Genomic DNA, 19,485 nt, shown 5'->3' with positions numbered 1-19,485 from the left:
GAGATTAGGGAACGCTGGATCACAGGGAATGCTCCCACCTTTGCGCCTGTCCCCAACACATCACTAGAGTGAACCAAGTGCCAGCCAGTCAATCAACAGCTGCCTGATGGGAAGGTGGCCAATTAGCATTGGGAGAAAAAGTTCCATCCTCCTCAACTGGGTGCCCCATCCTCCTCAACTGGGTGCCTGGGCTGGGATGTCAGGCGTGAGTGGGGTCAGTTCTTAATGAGAAGCTAGTTACAGTCAAACGAGATGAAGTCTTAATAACATTGAGCCACTGTGACCTGTGTGCATGGTCCCATTTGCTGGTTTTTTCATTCACCCATGTGATGCCTTCTCATGCTTGGGGTAAATCTCTCCCACCCTTCTTCCCCTTGTGACCTCTGCAAAATGGAGTGGGTGATTAGAAATTGGAGCCAAAAGGGTCTTTGGCCAAGCTCAATGGCTTGTTCAATTTTTTGTTTCAAAATGGCTGTGAGCTTCTGAATTGGGTGTCTGATTTTCACATTATCGAACTTGGAGATAGGAAGATTCACACCGAAACGTCGACATACCTGCTTCTCCGATGCTGTCTGACCTGCTGTGCTTTTCCAGCTCCACGTTTTATCGACTCCACATTATTGCAGATTGACAGAGTGATGTCAGTTTGATAACCTGATCTCACTATACTGTATTTTACATAAACACAGAGGATAGGCCAGCCGATTTGTAGCTGTAAACATTCAACCCAATATTTCATTGCTGAAGCAACACAGCAACCTGCATTGGGAGTCAGTCGGAGCAGCTCGCATTGATCAATTCAAACACAGACTTGATAGATTTCTTTCAGGAGATACTATTTTGGGATGCAGTTTCTGAGTAATTTGAGTGTGCTTTGTGGGGCATGCTTGAGAGGACCACGTGACTTTGGACCAATGGTTTCAAAGTTCACCACGACTGGAGTTTTCACACATTACGTCAATTGTGATCTAATTGATCAAGATTCATCCCTGATCAACAGCTGCGTTCACATTGCATCCTGCGGCTCCCTGGAAGGAAAACTAGATGAGCATTTTCTGAAGTCACCAAGAAATGTTTAAACCTATTTATTTGTACATCATCAAATCCTGAATCAGTAATTGGAAACAGACGGTTAGTATTAGAGTCATAGAGATGTACAGCACAGAAACAGACCCTTCGGTCCAACCCGTCCATGCCAACCAGATATCCCAACCCAATCTAGTCCCACCTGCCAGCACCTGGCCCGTATCCCCCCCAAAACCCTTCCTATTCATAGACCCATCCAGATGCCTCTTAAATGTTGTAATGGTACCAGCCTCCACCACATCCTCTGGCCCTGTTGCTGGTTGGAAGTCTGGGATTTGTGACATGGTTGTGATAGTTAGCAACGTCCATGCAGTCTCTCTGAAAGAGTTAACAATAGACCTTTCCTCATAAGTGTTAACTTTTCCTTTCTGATTTGCGTATCGACTTGTCTTTTAGACCACTTGGCATTTAAAATCTATTCTGATTCTGCTTCAGCCTTTGTATCCTGTAAGACATCCCACATTCTAACAACTCTGTGTGTGAAAAATATTCTTCTACTCTTGCTGAGAGATTGAAGAGGAAATTGTGATCATTCATCTTAGCTACTGCTTCCCTGCTGTTGGATGATCTTCAGGTTCTGATGCTAATGGCCCATAGCTTTATCCTGCGTTGCCTTCTGGTGCAAGGCCTTGCCAAGATACATATATAATCGTGTCAAATAATCTAGGTGTATTGAAAGTGGGAACCAAAAGTCTGACAAAATATAAAATCTGCAGAAACTCAGTAATCTGTACCCATTCATACAATATTTGACTGCAGTCAACATTGTAAAATTGCCAGTAAATTTTCACGGGCAACTCAAAACCAGAGTGGGTGATAAAAATGGTGTATGGCACTGTAAAGTGAGAGAATGGCTAGCTCTTGTATCCAATGTTTTCAGAACTTCCTTGGGTTACTTCCAAATAATGCATTAATAGGTTAAATTGATGCCATTGTACATTATCACCTTTCCCAAATCTGTGGTATGCTAATGACCAATTCTTTTGATACTATACTGTAACAGATTAAGTTAAAAATCACACAACACCAGGTTATAGTCCAACAGGTTTATTTGGAAGCACAGCTTTCGGAGCGCCGCTCCTTCGTCAGGTGGACTATAACCTGGTGTTGTGTGATTTTTAACTTTGCCCACCCTAGTCCAACACTGGCACCTCCAAGTCATGGGACCAGATTCAACAACTCTTAAAACCTTACTTGCATGGCAAAATCCCAGTTTTCCTCAATCTGCTCTATTGCTAAGGATCACAGTCTAAAGATGCTGGGTAGGCCTTTTCAGACAGAGATGAGGAGAAATTTCTTTACTCAGAGTATGGGGAACCTGTGGAATTCTCTGCCACAGAAAGTGGTAGAGGCCAGAACGTTGAATGTTTTCAAGGAGGAGTTAGCTATATTGCTGAAGGGGTCAAAGGATATGGGGCGAAAGCAGGAACAGGGGATTGAATTGGATGATCAACCAATCATATCAAATGATGGAGCTGGCTCAAAGGGCCGAATGGCCTACTCTCACTCCTAGTTTTAATGTTTTTATATTGCCACTTCCCAAAGGTCAACAATTCTCAACCTATGTGGTGCCATGAATATATCTATGTATTATTTCCATCTATCTATCCACCCTTTCAAATACATTACTTTTACGTTTTCTTTCTCCTCGGCCCTTATTATTCTTTCCCACGTTCACCGTTACAGTATCCTCAGTGAAGATTTAACTTAATTAAATGCAAATGTTGAAAAGACAGAATATATTACAGGAGACGTCACCGAGGTGTCAGTATCTCTCCGAGATCTGTGTTCCACGGCTGCTCCTCTGCGATGCTGTTTGAGGAATTCATGTTAATTTGATAGAGCAGTGAGCTGTTGTCGATTGCATCCTGGTCTAATTAGCTGTCAGCTTTCTCGCCCATGAATGGCAGATTGTTTCTGAGCATTGTTTTGCCTTTTATGGCTCCCCCATTGCAGAAGCTTAAAAATATTTCAGAACAGTTTTCAAGGAGACTTGCTCTTTGTATAGGGGCTGTTTTCACAACTGAAATGCTGACTGGGCCTGCTGTTCTGTCACTCTGCATATATTTCATTTAATGCCTTACTTCATCCATTAATTATCTCAGAACCTCCTGTGCCAACTGTTAGTGATCTATGAAGCACTGGAGATAGATGTCTGTTTCGATCAGTGTTACAAGATAGACAGGTGGTTCATTTCACCTCTACCATGAGTTTATTTTTCCTCCACCCTCTATCAAGAGATGACATCTCTCATTTATGTTGCTTAGGAAAGAGCTAGAGAATTTCATGTTTTGAAATCCAATGAGAAAGTGGCCAGTTCCAAGTAGCCATTGAGCAACAATTTTGAGTTCATTCAAATCCCCACACATTCATGTTACAGTTGCCCTTCGCACAGACCATGAGAAGACAATTTCCCTTTCACCACGGTTGCTTTATATCTTTACATCTGATTACTAGATCATAAATTCCTTTCAGTCTATATTGCCAAGTTTCTATATTTTCATCACAATGATTATTCAACTCAAATTTACACAGATGCAGTAGATAATCAGGAAAGCAAATGGAAAGTTGGCCCTTATTTCAAGGAGGTTAGAGTATACGAGTAGGGAAGCCTTACTGCAAGCGTAGCAGGTGCTGGTCAGACCATGTCTAGGAGACAGGTCATTTTGCTATAATGTGTGTTTTATCAGCACAAATTGGCTGTAACGTAATTGACAAATTGTGGACATTTTTGGATAATGCAAAATTTCTACTGAATGAGTATAGTGATTTTTCTATTAGTGATTTTGTTTAGCAGTTTTCCATAACGTGATTTTCTATAGCACGGAGGTGCAGAGCAACACATCTGTTGCATTATCGCAGAATGACCTGTACTGTGAGCAGTTTTGGTCCCTTTATTCAAGGAAAGATATCATTTCATTGGAGTCAGTTCAGAGAAGGTTCACTAGGATGATTCCCAATATGGATGGATTGTCTTATGAGCAAAGGCTAAACAGGTCGGGAGTGTACATACAGCAGTTGAGAAGAATGAGAGGGGATCTCATTGAAATGTAAAGGATTCTTTAGAGGGTTAACAAGGTGAATGCTGCAAAGATATTTCCTGTCAGTGGGAGGGTCTAGGACTAGAGGGCATAGTCTGAGAATTAAAGGGTGCCAATTTAAGACTGAGATGAGGAGAAATTTCTCCTCTCAGAGGGTTGAGGGTCTTTAGAATTTCTTGTCACAGAGAGCTGTGGGAGTGGAGTCCTTGTGATTATTTAAAGCCAAGGTAGATAGATTTTTGATCAGTCAGGAAATCAAGGGTTGTGGTGGAAAGGCAGGAAAGTGATTGTGTTGAATAGCAGAGGGGTCAAGGGGTCAAATGGCCTACTTGTGTACCTATTTCTTATGGTCTTAACACTATCGGCAGATCAGTCCTCTTCCTCCATGATGATTGTCTAAGGTCCATCTATACTCCGTTTCACTCAGAACCTTTTTGTAAATTGGCTTCAGTGCAGAGTGGACTGCATAGAAGCTGAAAAATGCCTGATTCTTTCAGACAAAGGCTGACGTTCATATAACTGATAGAGAAGTCTCAAGTTGCTTTTCCAAGGAGATGTAGGATGGAAGAGTTTGCATATATATATATATATATATATATATATATATCTGACATTCTTCACGTACAATGGATTGCTTTGAATTGTGGTCAATATGGCCATGAATGCTATTGAAGTTGATATTTTGCACGTAACAGTGTCAAATGAACAATGCTAAGATAAGGCGATGCTGGTTGAGAGAAGGACAGGGCATAGAGCATATAACAGTAGAGCACAATACAGGCACTTCAGCCCTCGATGCTACTCTAAGATCAGACGAAACTACATATCCTTCATTGTACTAACTTCCATGTGTCAATCCAAGAGTTGCTTAAATGTCCCTAATGGATCTGACTGTAGTACCATTGCTGGCAGTGAATTGCAAGCACCCACCACACTCCCTGTAAAGAACCTACCCCTGACATCTCACTTAAACCTTCCTCCAATCACCTTAAAATTGTGCCCCCTCGTGATCGCCATTTACACCCTTGGAAAAAAGTCTGTGGCTGTCCACTCTATCTGTGTCTCTCAACATCTTGTACACCTCTATCACATCACCTCTCATCCTTCTTCGCTCCAATGAGAAAAGCCCTAGCTCCCTTAACCTTTCTCCATAAGGCGACCAGAACTGCACACAATATTCCAAGTGCAGTCTAACCAGGGCAGCATAACCTCACAGCTCTTAAACTCAATCTTCCTGCTCATGAAAGCCAACACACCATACGCCTTCTTAACAACTGTCATCCTGGGTGATAACTTTGAGGGATCTATAGACATGAACCCCAAGATCCCTCTGTTCCTTGACACTGCCATCAGGTGACATTTCTGCTTGGCTTGAAATTATGCCTGGCAATTGTTCATATCCAGCTGAACCAGAAAGACTAGCTTAATGGCTCACCCCATGGATATCACTTTTGACAATGTAGCATTTCTGCTGTCGTATCTTGGGGATAACTTTACATAACCAGCTGATGGGGAAGAAGTTCCTAGCTGGAAAATATAAAACAAAACATCAGGTGTCTGCTGAACATGACTTTCCAATATTAATACACCATCATAACTTTGTGAACAGTGCATGGGTGAATGTGCTGACAACAGAATATAACCAGCAGCATCCACTAGCAAGATCATCTTGTGTGTTTGTAATACCCGTGCAGTTTTAGCCTACCACCTCCTTACTCTCAATCAGATAAAACACTTAGGCTGTGTTTCCTGACCATTCTGTAAAAAGGAGTTTAAGCGTGGATATTGACAGAAGTTGACAGTTGAAAATTGGGTCCTTAAAAGGATTCTGTAAGAAGTCAACGTGTTCCATATTGCTATTTGTTCCTCAAGTTGACCTTTCTTGGTCGGTACTGATGTGTCCTTAGTTTAGCCTTTCAAGGCCTTTCTTAAAATAATTATAATTCAATTTTACATTACATGACTGTTTACAGGGAGCCTTTGAAATTGTTTTTTGTTCAAATTAGGGGCTGATGTGGATATAATGCTGTTAGTTTAATAGAATTAGTCTTTCCGTTTATGCTGAATTCAATCAAAGGCTTGCGTTTTCACTTGCTGTTGGTGAACTGCCTTTCAGGATAGATCTTTATGCTGCAGGGCAACTAACATTTTCACCATTGATCTGCCAGCACACTCCCAATCATTAAATGCCCCAGGATAGAATAAAACATTCTCAACTATTCTATGTCTCAGATAGATTTAAACATTCCCAATCATTGCATCTCTCAGGAATGAGTTATAAAGATTCCTGATCATTCTGAATCCCAGGATAGCATTATAAATGTTCCCAATCATTGTGTCCCAGGATAGATTTAAACATTGCCAATCATTCAATATTCTAGTATTGGGTTATAAACATTACCAACCACAACTGTTCCAAAGACAAGGTCATGCACATTTCTTCAAGAGTATAAATGGAAGATGATACATGTTGGCTCCTACTGAGGACAGTAAGTCTATCAATCACATTTTGAGGCCATTACTACTTCAGCCATGCCACTTTGACTAGGTGCCCATTAGTCCCAAAGAGTTAGTACATTGGAGAGTTAAAGTGATAAATTGAGTGTGGTGTATATCAGATGACAATAGTGGGCAGTGTGTTGTATACCCAAAGGTTTTACAGTGAGTGCTATGCTTTGTTCCTTATAATAAATGATGTGTGTATGTTGTCTTCATATTGTCTTCCCCAATGTGGCTTAATGTCTCAAAGCCAGTGTTAATTATGCAATGTTTCCCAGTGTGTATTTTCTTTATCCCAATGCTATTTGATGTATTTTATCCCAAACCTAGAATTTCACAGTTAAAAATCACACAACACCAGGTTATAGTCCAACAGGTTTAATTGGAAGCACACTAGCTTTTGGAGCGACGCTCCTTCATCAGGTGATTGTGCCTGATGAAGGAGCATCACTGATGAAGGAGCGTCGTTCCGAAAGCTAGTGTGCTTCCAAGTAAACCTGTTGGACTATAACCTGGTGTTGTGTGATTTTTAACTTTGTACACCCAAGTCCAACAACGGCATCTCCAAATCATGACTAGAATTTCACAGTATTTTCCATCCGTACCCCAGTACTCCTGTGTGTAGTCTGCGCACAAACGTATTGAAATTTTTATCTGATTTGGAACTCTTATAATATCTCCATAACTCTGAGACCTTGCTAGTTAAAGTATTTAATTCTTTATTGCCTATACTTATTGTCACTGTAACTGTAAGGGTGCACCCTTAGCCATTCACTCGTAGATATGTCACTGCCAATTTGCTGCAGTGAGGTGCCTGCATCAAAGAAAAAGGAGAAAGAAAATTAGTGTTTTGCAAATATTTTTGATGAATTTAAACTAGGAGTTGTATTTTGCTGACTGCCTCACTCGAGATACTTGTCTGCCCTGCTCCAGGTCACCTCTACCCCACACCCTGGCACACTGACTCATTATTCCCCATCCCTAGCAGTGAGGGAACAAGGCAGCGAGTGGGGAGGAGGCAGTGATGGCTAAGGAGTGGGTCACCAGAGGGGCACTGAACAGAAAGGGGTGGTGGGGGGCGACTGAATTGACGAACAGGGAGTCCGGGAGGGGCTGGAATGCAAATGGAGCTCTAAGTAGGCAGGATGGGGTTTCTGAGGGGAGAAGGAGAGCAGAGTGACGGAGGCTAATGTACAGAGTCAGCTTCTGGTTATCGGTGATGCTGGCTGTGCCATCTTCCCCCAGAGCAGTGGCAGGAGAAGGTTTGCATTCTCCACTGGTTAGCCTTCACCATGGCAAGCAATAGGAGAGAGTTGCCATTGCTTTTTCAGTGAGTGTTTCATCTGAATTGGGCTGTTGCCGGCAGTAATGGACCTGGAGCAGGGAGGTTTGCGACTTATAAACCGCTCTCTTGCGATTCTCCAATTTTTTCAATGTCCGTGTCCTAATCTGTTGGAAATGATTGTTATTGAATGTTCAGTGAACCTGTATGTAAAGGTTGCCACTAATCACTGAACTGCAACTCTAAAGGCAGTTGCCATTATCTCATAGGTGTTTATAATCTTTGTAACTTTGATCGTCACTAACTTTTACTGCAGGGCCTCTGATAGGGAGAGTGAAGATTTTTACATGTTTTCGTTTGGGCTTTGTTGGCTGTGTCAGCATTTATTGCCCATCCCCAATTGCTCTTGATCTACGTATCTTGCTTCACAGAGCAGTTAACAGTCAATCACATTGCTGGCAGTCTGGACTCACATGGAGGCCAGACCAGGTAAAGATGGCACATTCATTTTCCCTCAAGAATATTAGTGAAGCAGATGGGTTTTTGTGTTATATGATCGTCATTAGTCTAACTTTTGATTCCAGATGTTTTAGAAATTGAATTGAGATTTTACCATCTGCCATGATGGGATTTGAACCCATGTTCACAAAACATGAACCTGAGATTCTGGATTACTATCCCAGTGATACTACCACTGCCACCTCCAGTGACCCTCTGAGACAGCTGTAACTGAACGTTGAGTGGCCATCCTTTCTGCTGTCTAGGCCCAGCGCTGTGGAATTTATTCCCTAAATCTCTCTGTAATCTTTTGAGACATTCTTTAATGCCTACTTGTTGAACAAGCATTCGGCCATCTGCCCTAATACTACCTTGGCCTTTAAACAGTCTTTTGAAGTGCCTTGAGACATTAAAGATGCTATAGAAATGTTACTTCTGTTGTATGATGGGCTTCCTGTTGAAAGGCTAATGTTGACATATGCTCTTTCAATGTATGAAGCATAAAAGGCATAGCCTGTGCATTCCCACTTTTCCTTAAGGTTTCTAATGGTGATGTTTTTCTTCATTTCCCCCCCAGCTCTGTCTCCATTTCATGTACAGCCCCAGTCGATGGTGGTGGAGGAAGGTGGTGTTGCCAGGTTTCAGTGCCAGATTCATGGTTTACCAGAGCCTTTGATCATGTGGCTGAAGAATCGCAGGGCTCTTGAGGCGAGTGATGACAGGTATTGTGCTTCCTAGACCTTGCTATCCCTGTTCCATCAGCAAGTTCTCATTTACTGCGATCAATCAGATGGACATTTTCTTATTTCTTTATAAATTTTGACCAAAAAATCAAAATAGGAACTTCACAATCCTCGAGAAAGAGTGCACATCCCTTCAGAAACTCAGTCATCCACTTAGAGTCTGAGCAGTCACTTCAGAATCCTACCATCCATTTATAGCTTAAATGCCTGAAGAAAATTGCATGGGTCTTCACAACTGGCAGGGTGCAAGGGCGCCATTTGTTGGAAGAAATTGTTACTACATCACCTTGTATTTGACTCTTCAAAGTGGAAATTATTCATAAATGTGAAAACTGAGTGGAGCAGTCTTCAAAGGACTTGTACCTCGTCAGGGAGAGCCTAGGCATCAAGTGGTCACCTAGTCTGAGATAGTGTGGAATGAGTCGCCTTAATATTAGGCAGGATAATATAGGACATGACATTGGGGTTGGAGATTGGAATGATCATTTGGACCTAACATCAATAGGAACCATTCAGCAACAGAAGGGACGAATCTTTGGTTTTACAGGGCACTGAAAATCCATTCCTTACTGTTTATTTTCCTCTTTGATGGGATGGGATGTATGAGGAGAGATTGACGAGGTTAGGATTATTTTCACTGGAGTTCAGACAAATGGAGGAGGGGGGCGAATCTCATAGAGATTTATAAAATTCTAACAGGAGTAGACAGGGTAAATGCAGGGAGGATGTTCCTAATGGTGGGTGTGTCCAAAACCACGTATCACAATCTGAGGATTCGGGGTGGACCATTTAGGACTGAGATGAGGAGACATTTCTTCACCCAAAGAGTGGTGAGCCTATGGAATTGATTAATACAGGAAGTAGTTGATGCCAAAACATTGAATGTATTCAGGAGGTGACTAGATATAGCACGTGGGGCAGATGGGGTCAAATGTTATGTGGAGAAGGCAGGATTAGGCTATGGAGTTGGGCGATCAGCCATGATCGTGATGAATGGCAGAGCAGGCTCGAAGGGCCGAATGGCTGTCTCCTGCTTCTATCTTCAATGTTTCTATGTGACCAGTTGCTCTTGAGAAGGTGGTGATGAGGTGCCTTCTTGAACTGCTGCAGTCCATATGCTGTGGGAACACTCGAAATGCTATTGGGGCAGGAATTCCAGGATGTTCATTCAGCGACTGTGAAGGGGCAGCCAATTTAATTCCAAGTCAGGATGGTGTGTGGCTTGGAGGGGAACTTGCAAGCAGTGGCATTCTCATATATCTGGTGTCTTTGTCCTTTTAGGAGGTAGAGGGTTTGGACAGGACAGACTCTCTCCACTTTAGAAAGAAAACTCAATCTCTCACTGTCCAACCAACTGCTGCCTTTATCTTTCAGATTCACCTTTCTGCCAACGGGGGTCCTTCAGATTACACGAGTGGGTGAAGAAGACAGTGGAATATACCAGTGTGTGGCAGCTAACACTGCTGACACAAGACATAGCGAAGAGGCCAGTCTCACTGTGTCAGGTTGGTGCTGTTTCTCTCCACGCAGAGTGCTCAGCGGAAAATGTAACTCATGCCGCCAACTGCAGAGACTCCTCCTTGTCTCTTGAACACAGGCAAGCAAAACTCTTCTGAGAAATGAAAGGAGTCGAAAAATGCATGTAGACCTGCCAAGTCTCAGGCACAGCTGGCAGAGGGACGTTGTGGTGCGGTCCATTGCTTGTGACTGCTTGACCACGGTCTGACACGGCCCAGAGCTTTGAGCTCTTCAGCACAGCTGGTGCTGTTTGCTGCTGTGACATTTGCATTTTTTGTGCGTGGCACCATTGCAAAGCAGTGTATACTCAGGACCCTTCAGACACAGGTTACAGTCGGGGGATGGCTTCTTTGTGAGCTACTTTTACAGGAGGATTCATATTGGTTCTGTCAGAATGCATCTCATCAAATCTGCACTTACCTAATTCCCTGGGGTATTTGATTTGAGAGTAGTGCTTAATTGTTTCTAATATTAGAATTTCAAAGATGAGTGCAGCGCATTACCAAGTCATTAATATTCATATTCTGGATTCTCTGCCTGGCCCAGCACAAACACCATGGTTCCACGTGGCTTAGAAAACTGTCGTCTTACATTCAGTATTACATGAAGACCCGCTTTCCACTGCTGAGGTTGTCAGAACAGAAGCAGCAGAAAACGAACTTTATAATCACTGGAGGAAAAGAGCAGTGAAATGGAAGCGGTCAGTACTGTATAACTGAATACTGCTCGGTGAGAACAGCACTCTCCCACACTCCTGTTACACAAGCTGGTGGTTTATCCTGTGCTCCTTCTCTCCTTTCCCCAGCTTTGCGATACCAACTGTGACCCATGAGTACTCCTCTCACACATCCCAGGGGATTTCATATTGACCTGCGCCTGCTGGTTCCTATAGCCAGCGACCAGTCCAACGTAAAATGGCCAAATGTTTCTAGATCAGGCAGTGATGAAGATGTATTTTTTCTGATGGGGTCTAAGTGCACACTGCTGGAATTGGGATGTACTGATGACCATGTAAGCTTGTTGGTTTTAGACACATTCCTTGGTCTTTGTTGTGACTTTACAAACCTTTGCAACGTTCAAGATGAACCTCATGACAGTCAGACCCCAATAAATTAGAACCTCCTCTCTGAGAATGGCTTGCATTTATATAGTGCCCTGCATGTCCATCAGGCATCTCAAAGTGCTTTACATCCAATGTGATACCCTTGACGTGCAGGCACTGTTCAAATGCAGGAAACACAGCTGCCAATGTGCACACAATATGGTCCCAAATCAGCAATGTAATAATGATCAGGTAATATATTTTTGTGATGGCTAGGATACTAGGGATTACTTTTCAGAATAATGTCATGGGATCTTCGATGCTCACCTGACAGTAAATAGGTCTCTCTCTCTTTTACACACACACACACACACACACACACACACACGCACACACACACGCACGCACGCACGCACGCGCACACACACACACACACACACACACACACCCCCCCCCCCCCCTTTGGTGCTGCCCGAACCCTTATACCCAGGTCTTTAGGTAGGACTTGAACTGAACACCCAGTACTATCCCCAGTTCTGATCGTCCTACTATAGGAAGGATATTAATAAGTTGGAAAGTGTTTAAGAGAGGTTTTCCAGGATGTTGGTAGGAACAGGGGGTTTGGGTTATAAGGAGAGGTTGGATAGGCTGGGTCTTTCTCCACTGGAGGTAAGAGGTTGAGAGGTGACCTTTATGAAGATTTATAAAATCATGAGGGACATGAATAAGGAGAATGTCAAGGGTCTTTTCCCTAGGGTGGGGGATTTCAAGACTGGAGGGCTTATTTGTAATGCGAGAGAAGAAGGATTTTAAAAAGACATGAGGGCAATCTTTTTTTACACAGAATGATTTGTGTTCGGAATGAACTTCCAGAGGAAGTGGCAGATGCGGGTACAGTTAAAACATTTAAAAATCATTTAGATAAAGTATGTGAATGTCTGAAGGGATATGGGCCAAACACAAGCAGGTGGGACTAGTTTGGTTTGGGATTATGGTCGGCATGGACTGATTGGACCGAAGGGTCTTTTTCCTTGCTGTATGTCTCTACGACATTGTGACTCCAAGGTAAGAGTGCTGCCCACTGAGCCGTAGCTGATATTAAACTTCAGCAGTAAACAGCAATGAGCTCTTATGGTGCAGGTTATATCTGAACTGAATCTTGAGATTGGGCAGATCCAAGATCTGTCAGCATCCACTTTTCAGCAGGACTGAGCAATGATTTGGAGTTAGGAGATTTCTTTCCCCTTTCTAGCTTAGTCTAAAGCTTTCCTCCATTTCCTCTGCCGAGGTCAGTGCATGCTACCAGTATTGTCTTTTAGTCTGCCGACCCTTTATGAGTAAAATACACCTTCCTCCTTGTTTTTGCATAGTGTCATAGAGTTATATAGCACAGAACAGACTCTTCAGTCCAACTCTTATGTACCAACCAGGTATCCTAAATTAATCTAGTCCCATTTGCCAGCATTTAGCCCATAACCCTCTAAACCCTTCCTATTCATGTGCCCATCCAGATATGTTTTAAATGTTGTAATTATACCCATCTCCACCATTTCCTCTGGCAGCTCATTCTATACACACAACACCCTGGGAAAAAAACCTTAGCTATTCACCCTATCCATGCCCACCATGATTTTATAAACCTCTATAAGATCACCCCTCAGCCTCTGGAGCTCCAGGGAAAATAACCCCAACATATTCAGTCTCCCTCTCTCTCTCTCTCTCTCTCTCTCTCTCTCTCACTCTCTCTCTGTCTCTCTCTCTCTCTCTCTCTCTCACTCTCTCTCTGTCTCTCTCTCTCTCTCTCGAGAAAACTCAAACCCTCCGATTGTGGCCACAACCTTGTAAAACTTTTCTGAACCCTTTCAAGTTTCACAACATTCTTCCTATAACAAGGAGACCAGATGTAAAAACATTATTCCAAAAGTGGTCTAACTAATGTCCTTTCCATGGCCTGGCTTGTCCCCATCTACAGCCCAACAATCCTTTGAAATTTGTGTGATCCACCAAATCTAACCTCTTCCACATCCACTGATTTAATCGCTCCCAACATTGATTTTATTTTCAGCTCTAACAAAACTTCAGCAGGTCTGGCAGCATCTGTGGAGAGAGAAGAACAGAGTCAATGTTTAGGTTGCTGAGCTCTCCTCAGAACTAGAAAGGTCATCATGTAGCCTCCTTCTGCACAGATATTGCCAGACATGTGACATGTGAGGTGCTGCATTTTGGGAAAGCAAACCTTAGCAGTACTTATACATTTAATGGTAAGGTCCTAGGGAGTGTTGCTGAACAAAGAGACCTTGGAGTGCAGGTTCATAGCTCCTTGAAAGTGGAGTCGCAGGTAGATAGGATAGTGAAGAAGGTGTTTGGTTTGCTTTCCATCATTGGTCAGAGTACTGAGTACAGGAGTTGGGAGGTCATGTTGCAGCTGTACAGGACATTGGTTAGGCCACTGTTGGAATAATGCGTGCAATTCTGGTCTCCTTCCTATCGGAAATATGTTGTGAAACTTGAAAAAAGGTTCAGAAAAGATTTACAAGGATGTTGCCAGGGTTGGAGGATTTGAGCTATAGGGAGAGGCTGAACAGGCTGAATAGGCTGGGGCTGTTTTCCCTGGAGCGTCGGAGGCTGAGGGGTGACCTTATAGGGGTTTATAAAATCATGAGGGGCATGGATAGGATAAATAGGCAAAGTATTTTCCCTGGGGTGGGGGAGTCCAGAACTCGAGGGCATAGGTTGAGGGTGAGAGGGGAAAGATATAAAAGAGACCTAAGGGACAACCTTTTCATGCAGAGGGTGGTATGTGTATGGAATGAGCTGCCAGAGGATGTGGTGGAGGCTGGTATAATTGCAGCATTTAAAAGGCATCTGGATGGTTATATGAATAGGAAGAGTTTGGAGGGTGGGGATATCTGGTCGGCATGGACAAGTTGGACCGAAGGGTCTGTTTCCATGCTGTACATCTCTATAACTTCCTGCATTTTCTGTTTCAATTTCACATCCACAGTGTTTTTCATTTGTGATATTCAGCTGCGTCAGCCCTAATATCTGGAATTCTCTTCAAGAAGGGGAGTAGGGATAACCCTAGTAACTATAGGCCGGTGAGTCTCACTTCTGTTGTGGGCAAAATCTTAGAGAGAATTGTAAGGGATAGGATTTATGAACATCTGGATAGGAATAATGTGATCAAGGATAGTCAGCATGGTTTTGTGAAGGGCAGGTCGTGCCTCACAAACCCTATTGAATTCTTTGAGAAGGTGACTAAGGAGGTGGATGAGGGGAAAGCGGTAGATGTGGTGTATATGGATTTTAGTAAGGCGTTTGATAAGATTCCCCATGGTAGACTACTGCAAAAAATACGGAGGTATGGCATTGAGGGTGAGTTGGAGGTTTGGATTAGGAGTTGGCTGGCTGGAAGAAGACAGAGGGTAGTAGTTGATGGCAAAGGTTCATCTTGGAGTGCTGTCACTAGCGGTGTTCCGCAAGGATCTGTTTTGGGACCATTGCTGTTTGTCATTTTTATAAATGACCTCGAGGAGGCGTTAGAAGGTTGGGTGAGCAAGTTTGCGGATGATACGAAAGTCGGAGGAGTTGTTGACAGTGAGGAAGGATGTGGCAGGTTACAGCGGGATATAGATAAGCTGCAGAACTGGGCAGAAAGGTGGCAAATGGAGTTCAATGTAGCTAAGTGTGAGGTGATTCACTTTGGTAAGAGTAATAAAAAGATGGGGTACTGGGCTAATGGTCAGATACTTGGTAGTGTGGATGAGCAGAGGGATCTTGGTGTCCATGTACACAGATCTTTGAAAGTTGCCACCCAGGTAAATAGTGCTGTGAAGAAGACATATGGCGTACTGGCTTTTATTGGTAGAGGAATTGAGTTCCGGAGTACTGAGGTCATGTTGCAGTTGTATAAGACTCTGGTGCGGCCGCATCTGGAGTATTGTGTGCAGTTTTGGTCGCCATACTATAGGAAGAATGTGGAGGCACTGGAACGGGTGCAGAGCAGGTTTACCAGGATGTTGCCTGGCATGGTAGAAAGATCGTATGAGGAAAGGCTGAGGCACTTGGGGTTGTTTTCATTGGAGAAAAGAAGGTTTAGGGGTGACTTGATAGAGGTGTACAAGATGATTAGGGGTTTAGATAGGGTCGACAGTGAGAATCCTTTTCCACGTATGGAGTCAGCTATTACAAGGTGGGCATAGCTTTAAATTAAGGGGGGGTAGGTATAGGACAGATGTTAGGGGTAGGTTCTTTACTCAGCGAGTCGTGAGTTCATGGAATGCCCTGCCAGTAGCAGTGGTGGACTCTCCCTCATTATGGGCATTTAAGCGGGCATTGGATAGGCATATGGAGGATAGTGGGCTAGTGTAGGTTAGGTGGGCTTGGATCGGCGCAACATCGAGGGACGAAGGGCCTGTACTGCGCTGTATTCTTCTATGTTCTATGTTCTAAATCTCCCTGTGCCCTCCGCCCACAAGATCACTGATTAAATTTCAGGTTGTGCACATCAGGCTCCTGGGAGGAGTCTTCGGGCATTTTGTTTTACTGTGTTAAAGGCAGCATGTAACTGTAACTTGTTGCTGAAATGAATTCGCCCAGTGTGGAGCAGGAAATCCCTGGGATCTTCCTTGGACAGGGTGATATTGAGCAGGGTATTTGTCAGCTCAGGTATCAGGGAAACACTACTCCAGCAGCAGAATGGAAGAGATCTGTCACAGCCAGTGAGCTGCAGCATCTACCAGTCTGTCCCTGAAAAGGTAACACTTCGCTCGTGTACTTGAGGCCAGATTCTGTTGTGTTCAGTCAGCCTATGAAACTGCATTTTATTGGAACGTACTTTTGAACTTTGTGTTGGATGAGCAACAATAACGAAAGCCCCAATGTTTCAATCAGCTGCTATTCGTCTGCAAGAATTCAGAGAAAAATGGATGAAGGTGGTATTGGCATTTATTATTCAAGCCTTACTTGTCAACCCCAGGAGCCTGTAGACTGAGTTAAACATGCTGACGTCTGCTTATTGTGCTCCCTAGGCTGTAGCACTTCAAGCGGCGTAAATAATTCAGATGATTCAATGGGCTTGACAACAATGTGATTTTAATTTACCCACGTGAAGATTCTACAGTTTCATTATTTTAAAGCGCCTACTGCAAATGTTAGCAACCACTTCCAATCATTACCTTCCTAGTGTTTGGTTAGATTGATTTGCAGTGTCTCAGATTTCATTTATCACACCTCCTGACTCCAGGAGGATGGGTGAGGCACCGTGTCCTGTATTTGCTGTTTGGCTTGGGTTTTTGAATGGGTTCAAGTTGTAGAGGGTGCCTGCTAGTAAGGCAATGAATCCGTATATCAACAGGTAGGGAAGGTGATGGCCCAGTGGTATTATCGCTGGACTGTCAATCCAGATAATGTCCCAGGGACCAGGGTTCAAATCCCACTATGGCAGATGATAGAATTTGAATTCAATGAAAATCTGGAATTAAGAGTCTAATGATAACCATGAATCCATTGCTAATTTTCAGAAAAACCCATCTGGCTCACTAATACCCTTTAGGCAGGGAAACTGCCATTCTTACCTGGTCTGGCCTACATGTGAGTCCAGACCCACAGCAATGTGGTTGACTGGATGTAAGTTTGCTCCCTGAGCTGGAAGGTTCATTTTCAGATGTTTCGTCACCATCCTAGGCAACATCATCAATGAGCCTCTGGTGAAGCCGGAGTTATGGTATTATGACTTGCTTTCTATTTATATTTTTAGATTTCCTTGGGTTGGTGATGTCATTTCCTGTGGTGATGTCATTTCCTGTGGTGATGTCATTTCCTGTTATTTTTCTCAGGGGGTGGTAAATGCGGTCCAAATCAATATGTTTGTTCATAGAGTTCCAATTAGAATGCCATTCTAGGAATTCTCGTGTGTGTCTCTATTTGGCTTGTCCTAGGATGGATGTGTTGTCCCAGTCGAAGTGGTGCCTTCCTCATCTGTATGTAAGGATACTAGTGAGAGAGGGTCGTGTCTTTTTGTGGCTAGTTGATGTTCATGTTTCCTGGTGGCTAGTTTTCTGCCTGTTTGTCCAATGTAGTGTTTGTTACAGTTCTTGCATAGTATTCTGTAAATGACATGAACATCAGGATACATGAGCATGACCAAATGACATCACTACAGGAAATGACATCACAACTCAAGGAAACCTAAAAACATAAATAGAAAGCAGGTCATAACACCAGTGCTTCACCGGAGGCTCACTGATGATGTTACTTAATATGGTGACAAAACATCTGAAAACAAACCTTCCCGCTCAGTGAGCAAACTGACATCCAGAACCTCAACCTGAGCTACTCGCTCATGTGGTTGACTCTTAATTGTCCTCTGGGTAATTAGGGATAGACAATGAATGCTGGCCCAGCCAGTGATGTCCCCATCCTGTGAATGAATAATTAACCAAAAAGATAGGTTTACTCCCACCAGGTGTTGGTAGGGCAATCCGAGGAAAGGAAAAGGTACGATAGGGAAGAGGGGCTGCTAGTTATTGTGAGTTCTGGGACCCTGACATAAGGACTGAATAGAGGAACGTGCCCTTGAGGTGTGGGGGGTGGTGGAGGAGGGAGATCATTAAATTCTACTCCTCCAAGTGTAGGACTGAGCGAGTGGTATATCATCAGAGATACTCATTTTCAAATGGGACATCAACTGTGAAACCCTCTCGCTTCCTCAACTGAATTTAATGGCTGCCATGACACTCTTTTATAGCTGTTCCCAAGATCTTGGTTTTTCAATCCCTCAATCACCAAACAAATTATCTGGTCAGGGACACGTAGGAGCATGCCTGATTATCTACTGCAGTACCACTTTCTCAGTCTATCTCCACATCCCTCAATGTCATTGCTCTCCAGAAATCTCTTGATCTCTGTCTTGCTGACGCTCAGTGACTAAGCTTCCACAGCCCTTGATTGAAGGAATTCCTTCTCGTCTCAGTCGTCAGTGGCCTGCCCCTTCTTACCTTGTGCGGGAGACTCACCGGCCTGAGAAAACTTCTTATTTTTTCCACGTCCTGTGAGAATTTTGTAAGTTGCAGTCTCTATTCATAAAGCAACCCTGCCATCCTAAAGGGTAATCTGATGAACTCAAGTTTATCTATCTTCTCATAAGGGGTCAAAGCTGTGTACACATAGTACTCTCAGTAAGGCCTCACCAAGGCTGTACACAACTGTAGCAAGACATTTGTGTTCAAAGTACTTGAGTACTCCTCTACTTAAATCCTCTTGTAATGAAGGACAACTGTGCATTTGCCTTCCCAATTTCCTCCTGCATTTGCATGCTACCTTTTAGTGACTCATGACAAGGACATGTAGGTCCCTTTGAACACCTGCATTTTCCAGCCTTTCTCCAGTTCAGAAAGATTGTAGCTTTCTGTTTTTGCTCCAAAGTATTCAAGTTGTATTCTGAAGGTTCCTTGCATCCACCTCACAAGTATTATAAAAGGATGTGATAACTGAACATTTAGAAATGAATGGTAAAATTAGGTAGAGTCAACATGGATTGACTCACCACTTAGGTTTTCACATTTAGAAAGACCATTGATCCCAATATCCAAATCATTTGATAAAGATTGTGAGCAGGTATGTACCTAGCATGAATTGTCGCAATTCTGCATTAGTAAAAACCTCTCATTCTCTATTTATTCTGCTGGTCTGCTTTCTTTGAACCAATTCTCCACCCAAAATAGTTTATTTTTCTCCAATCCCATGTGCTGTAATGTTATTTACTGAACTCCTGTA

General features: G+C 43.2%; 1 protein-coding gene across 2 annotated transcripts in view; it reads left to right on the top strand.

Annotated features, from left to right (window-relative positions):
* The window catches only part of igdcc3 (immunoglobulin superfamily, DCC subclass, member 3), a 118,065-nt gene that overhangs the window by 52,972 nt on the left and 45,608 nt on the right, over positions 1–19,485 (top strand). For both annotated transcript variants that reach the window (XM_087981242.1, XM_043677044.2), the window contains exons 3-4: positions 8,984–9,128; positions 10,524–10,654. In XM_087981242.1, coding sequence (XP_087837368.1) covers positions 8,984–9,128; positions 10,524–10,654 — 276 coding nt within the window. The remainder of the gene's footprint in view (positions 1–8,983; positions 9,129–10,523; positions 10,655–19,485) is intronic.

The sequence above is a fragment of the Chiloscyllium plagiosum genome, unplaced genomic scaffold, assembly GCF_037043375.1.
Source record: "Chiloscyllium plagiosum isolate Xiang-an unplaced genomic scaffold, Cpla_swu_hap1 HiC_scaffold_39, whole genome shotgun sequence".
Taxonomy (NCBI): Eukaryota; Metazoa; Chordata; class Chondrichthyes; order Orectolobiformes; family Hemiscylliidae; genus Chiloscyllium; species Chiloscyllium plagiosum.
This window is presented reverse-complemented; position numbering and strand designations above follow the sequence as displayed.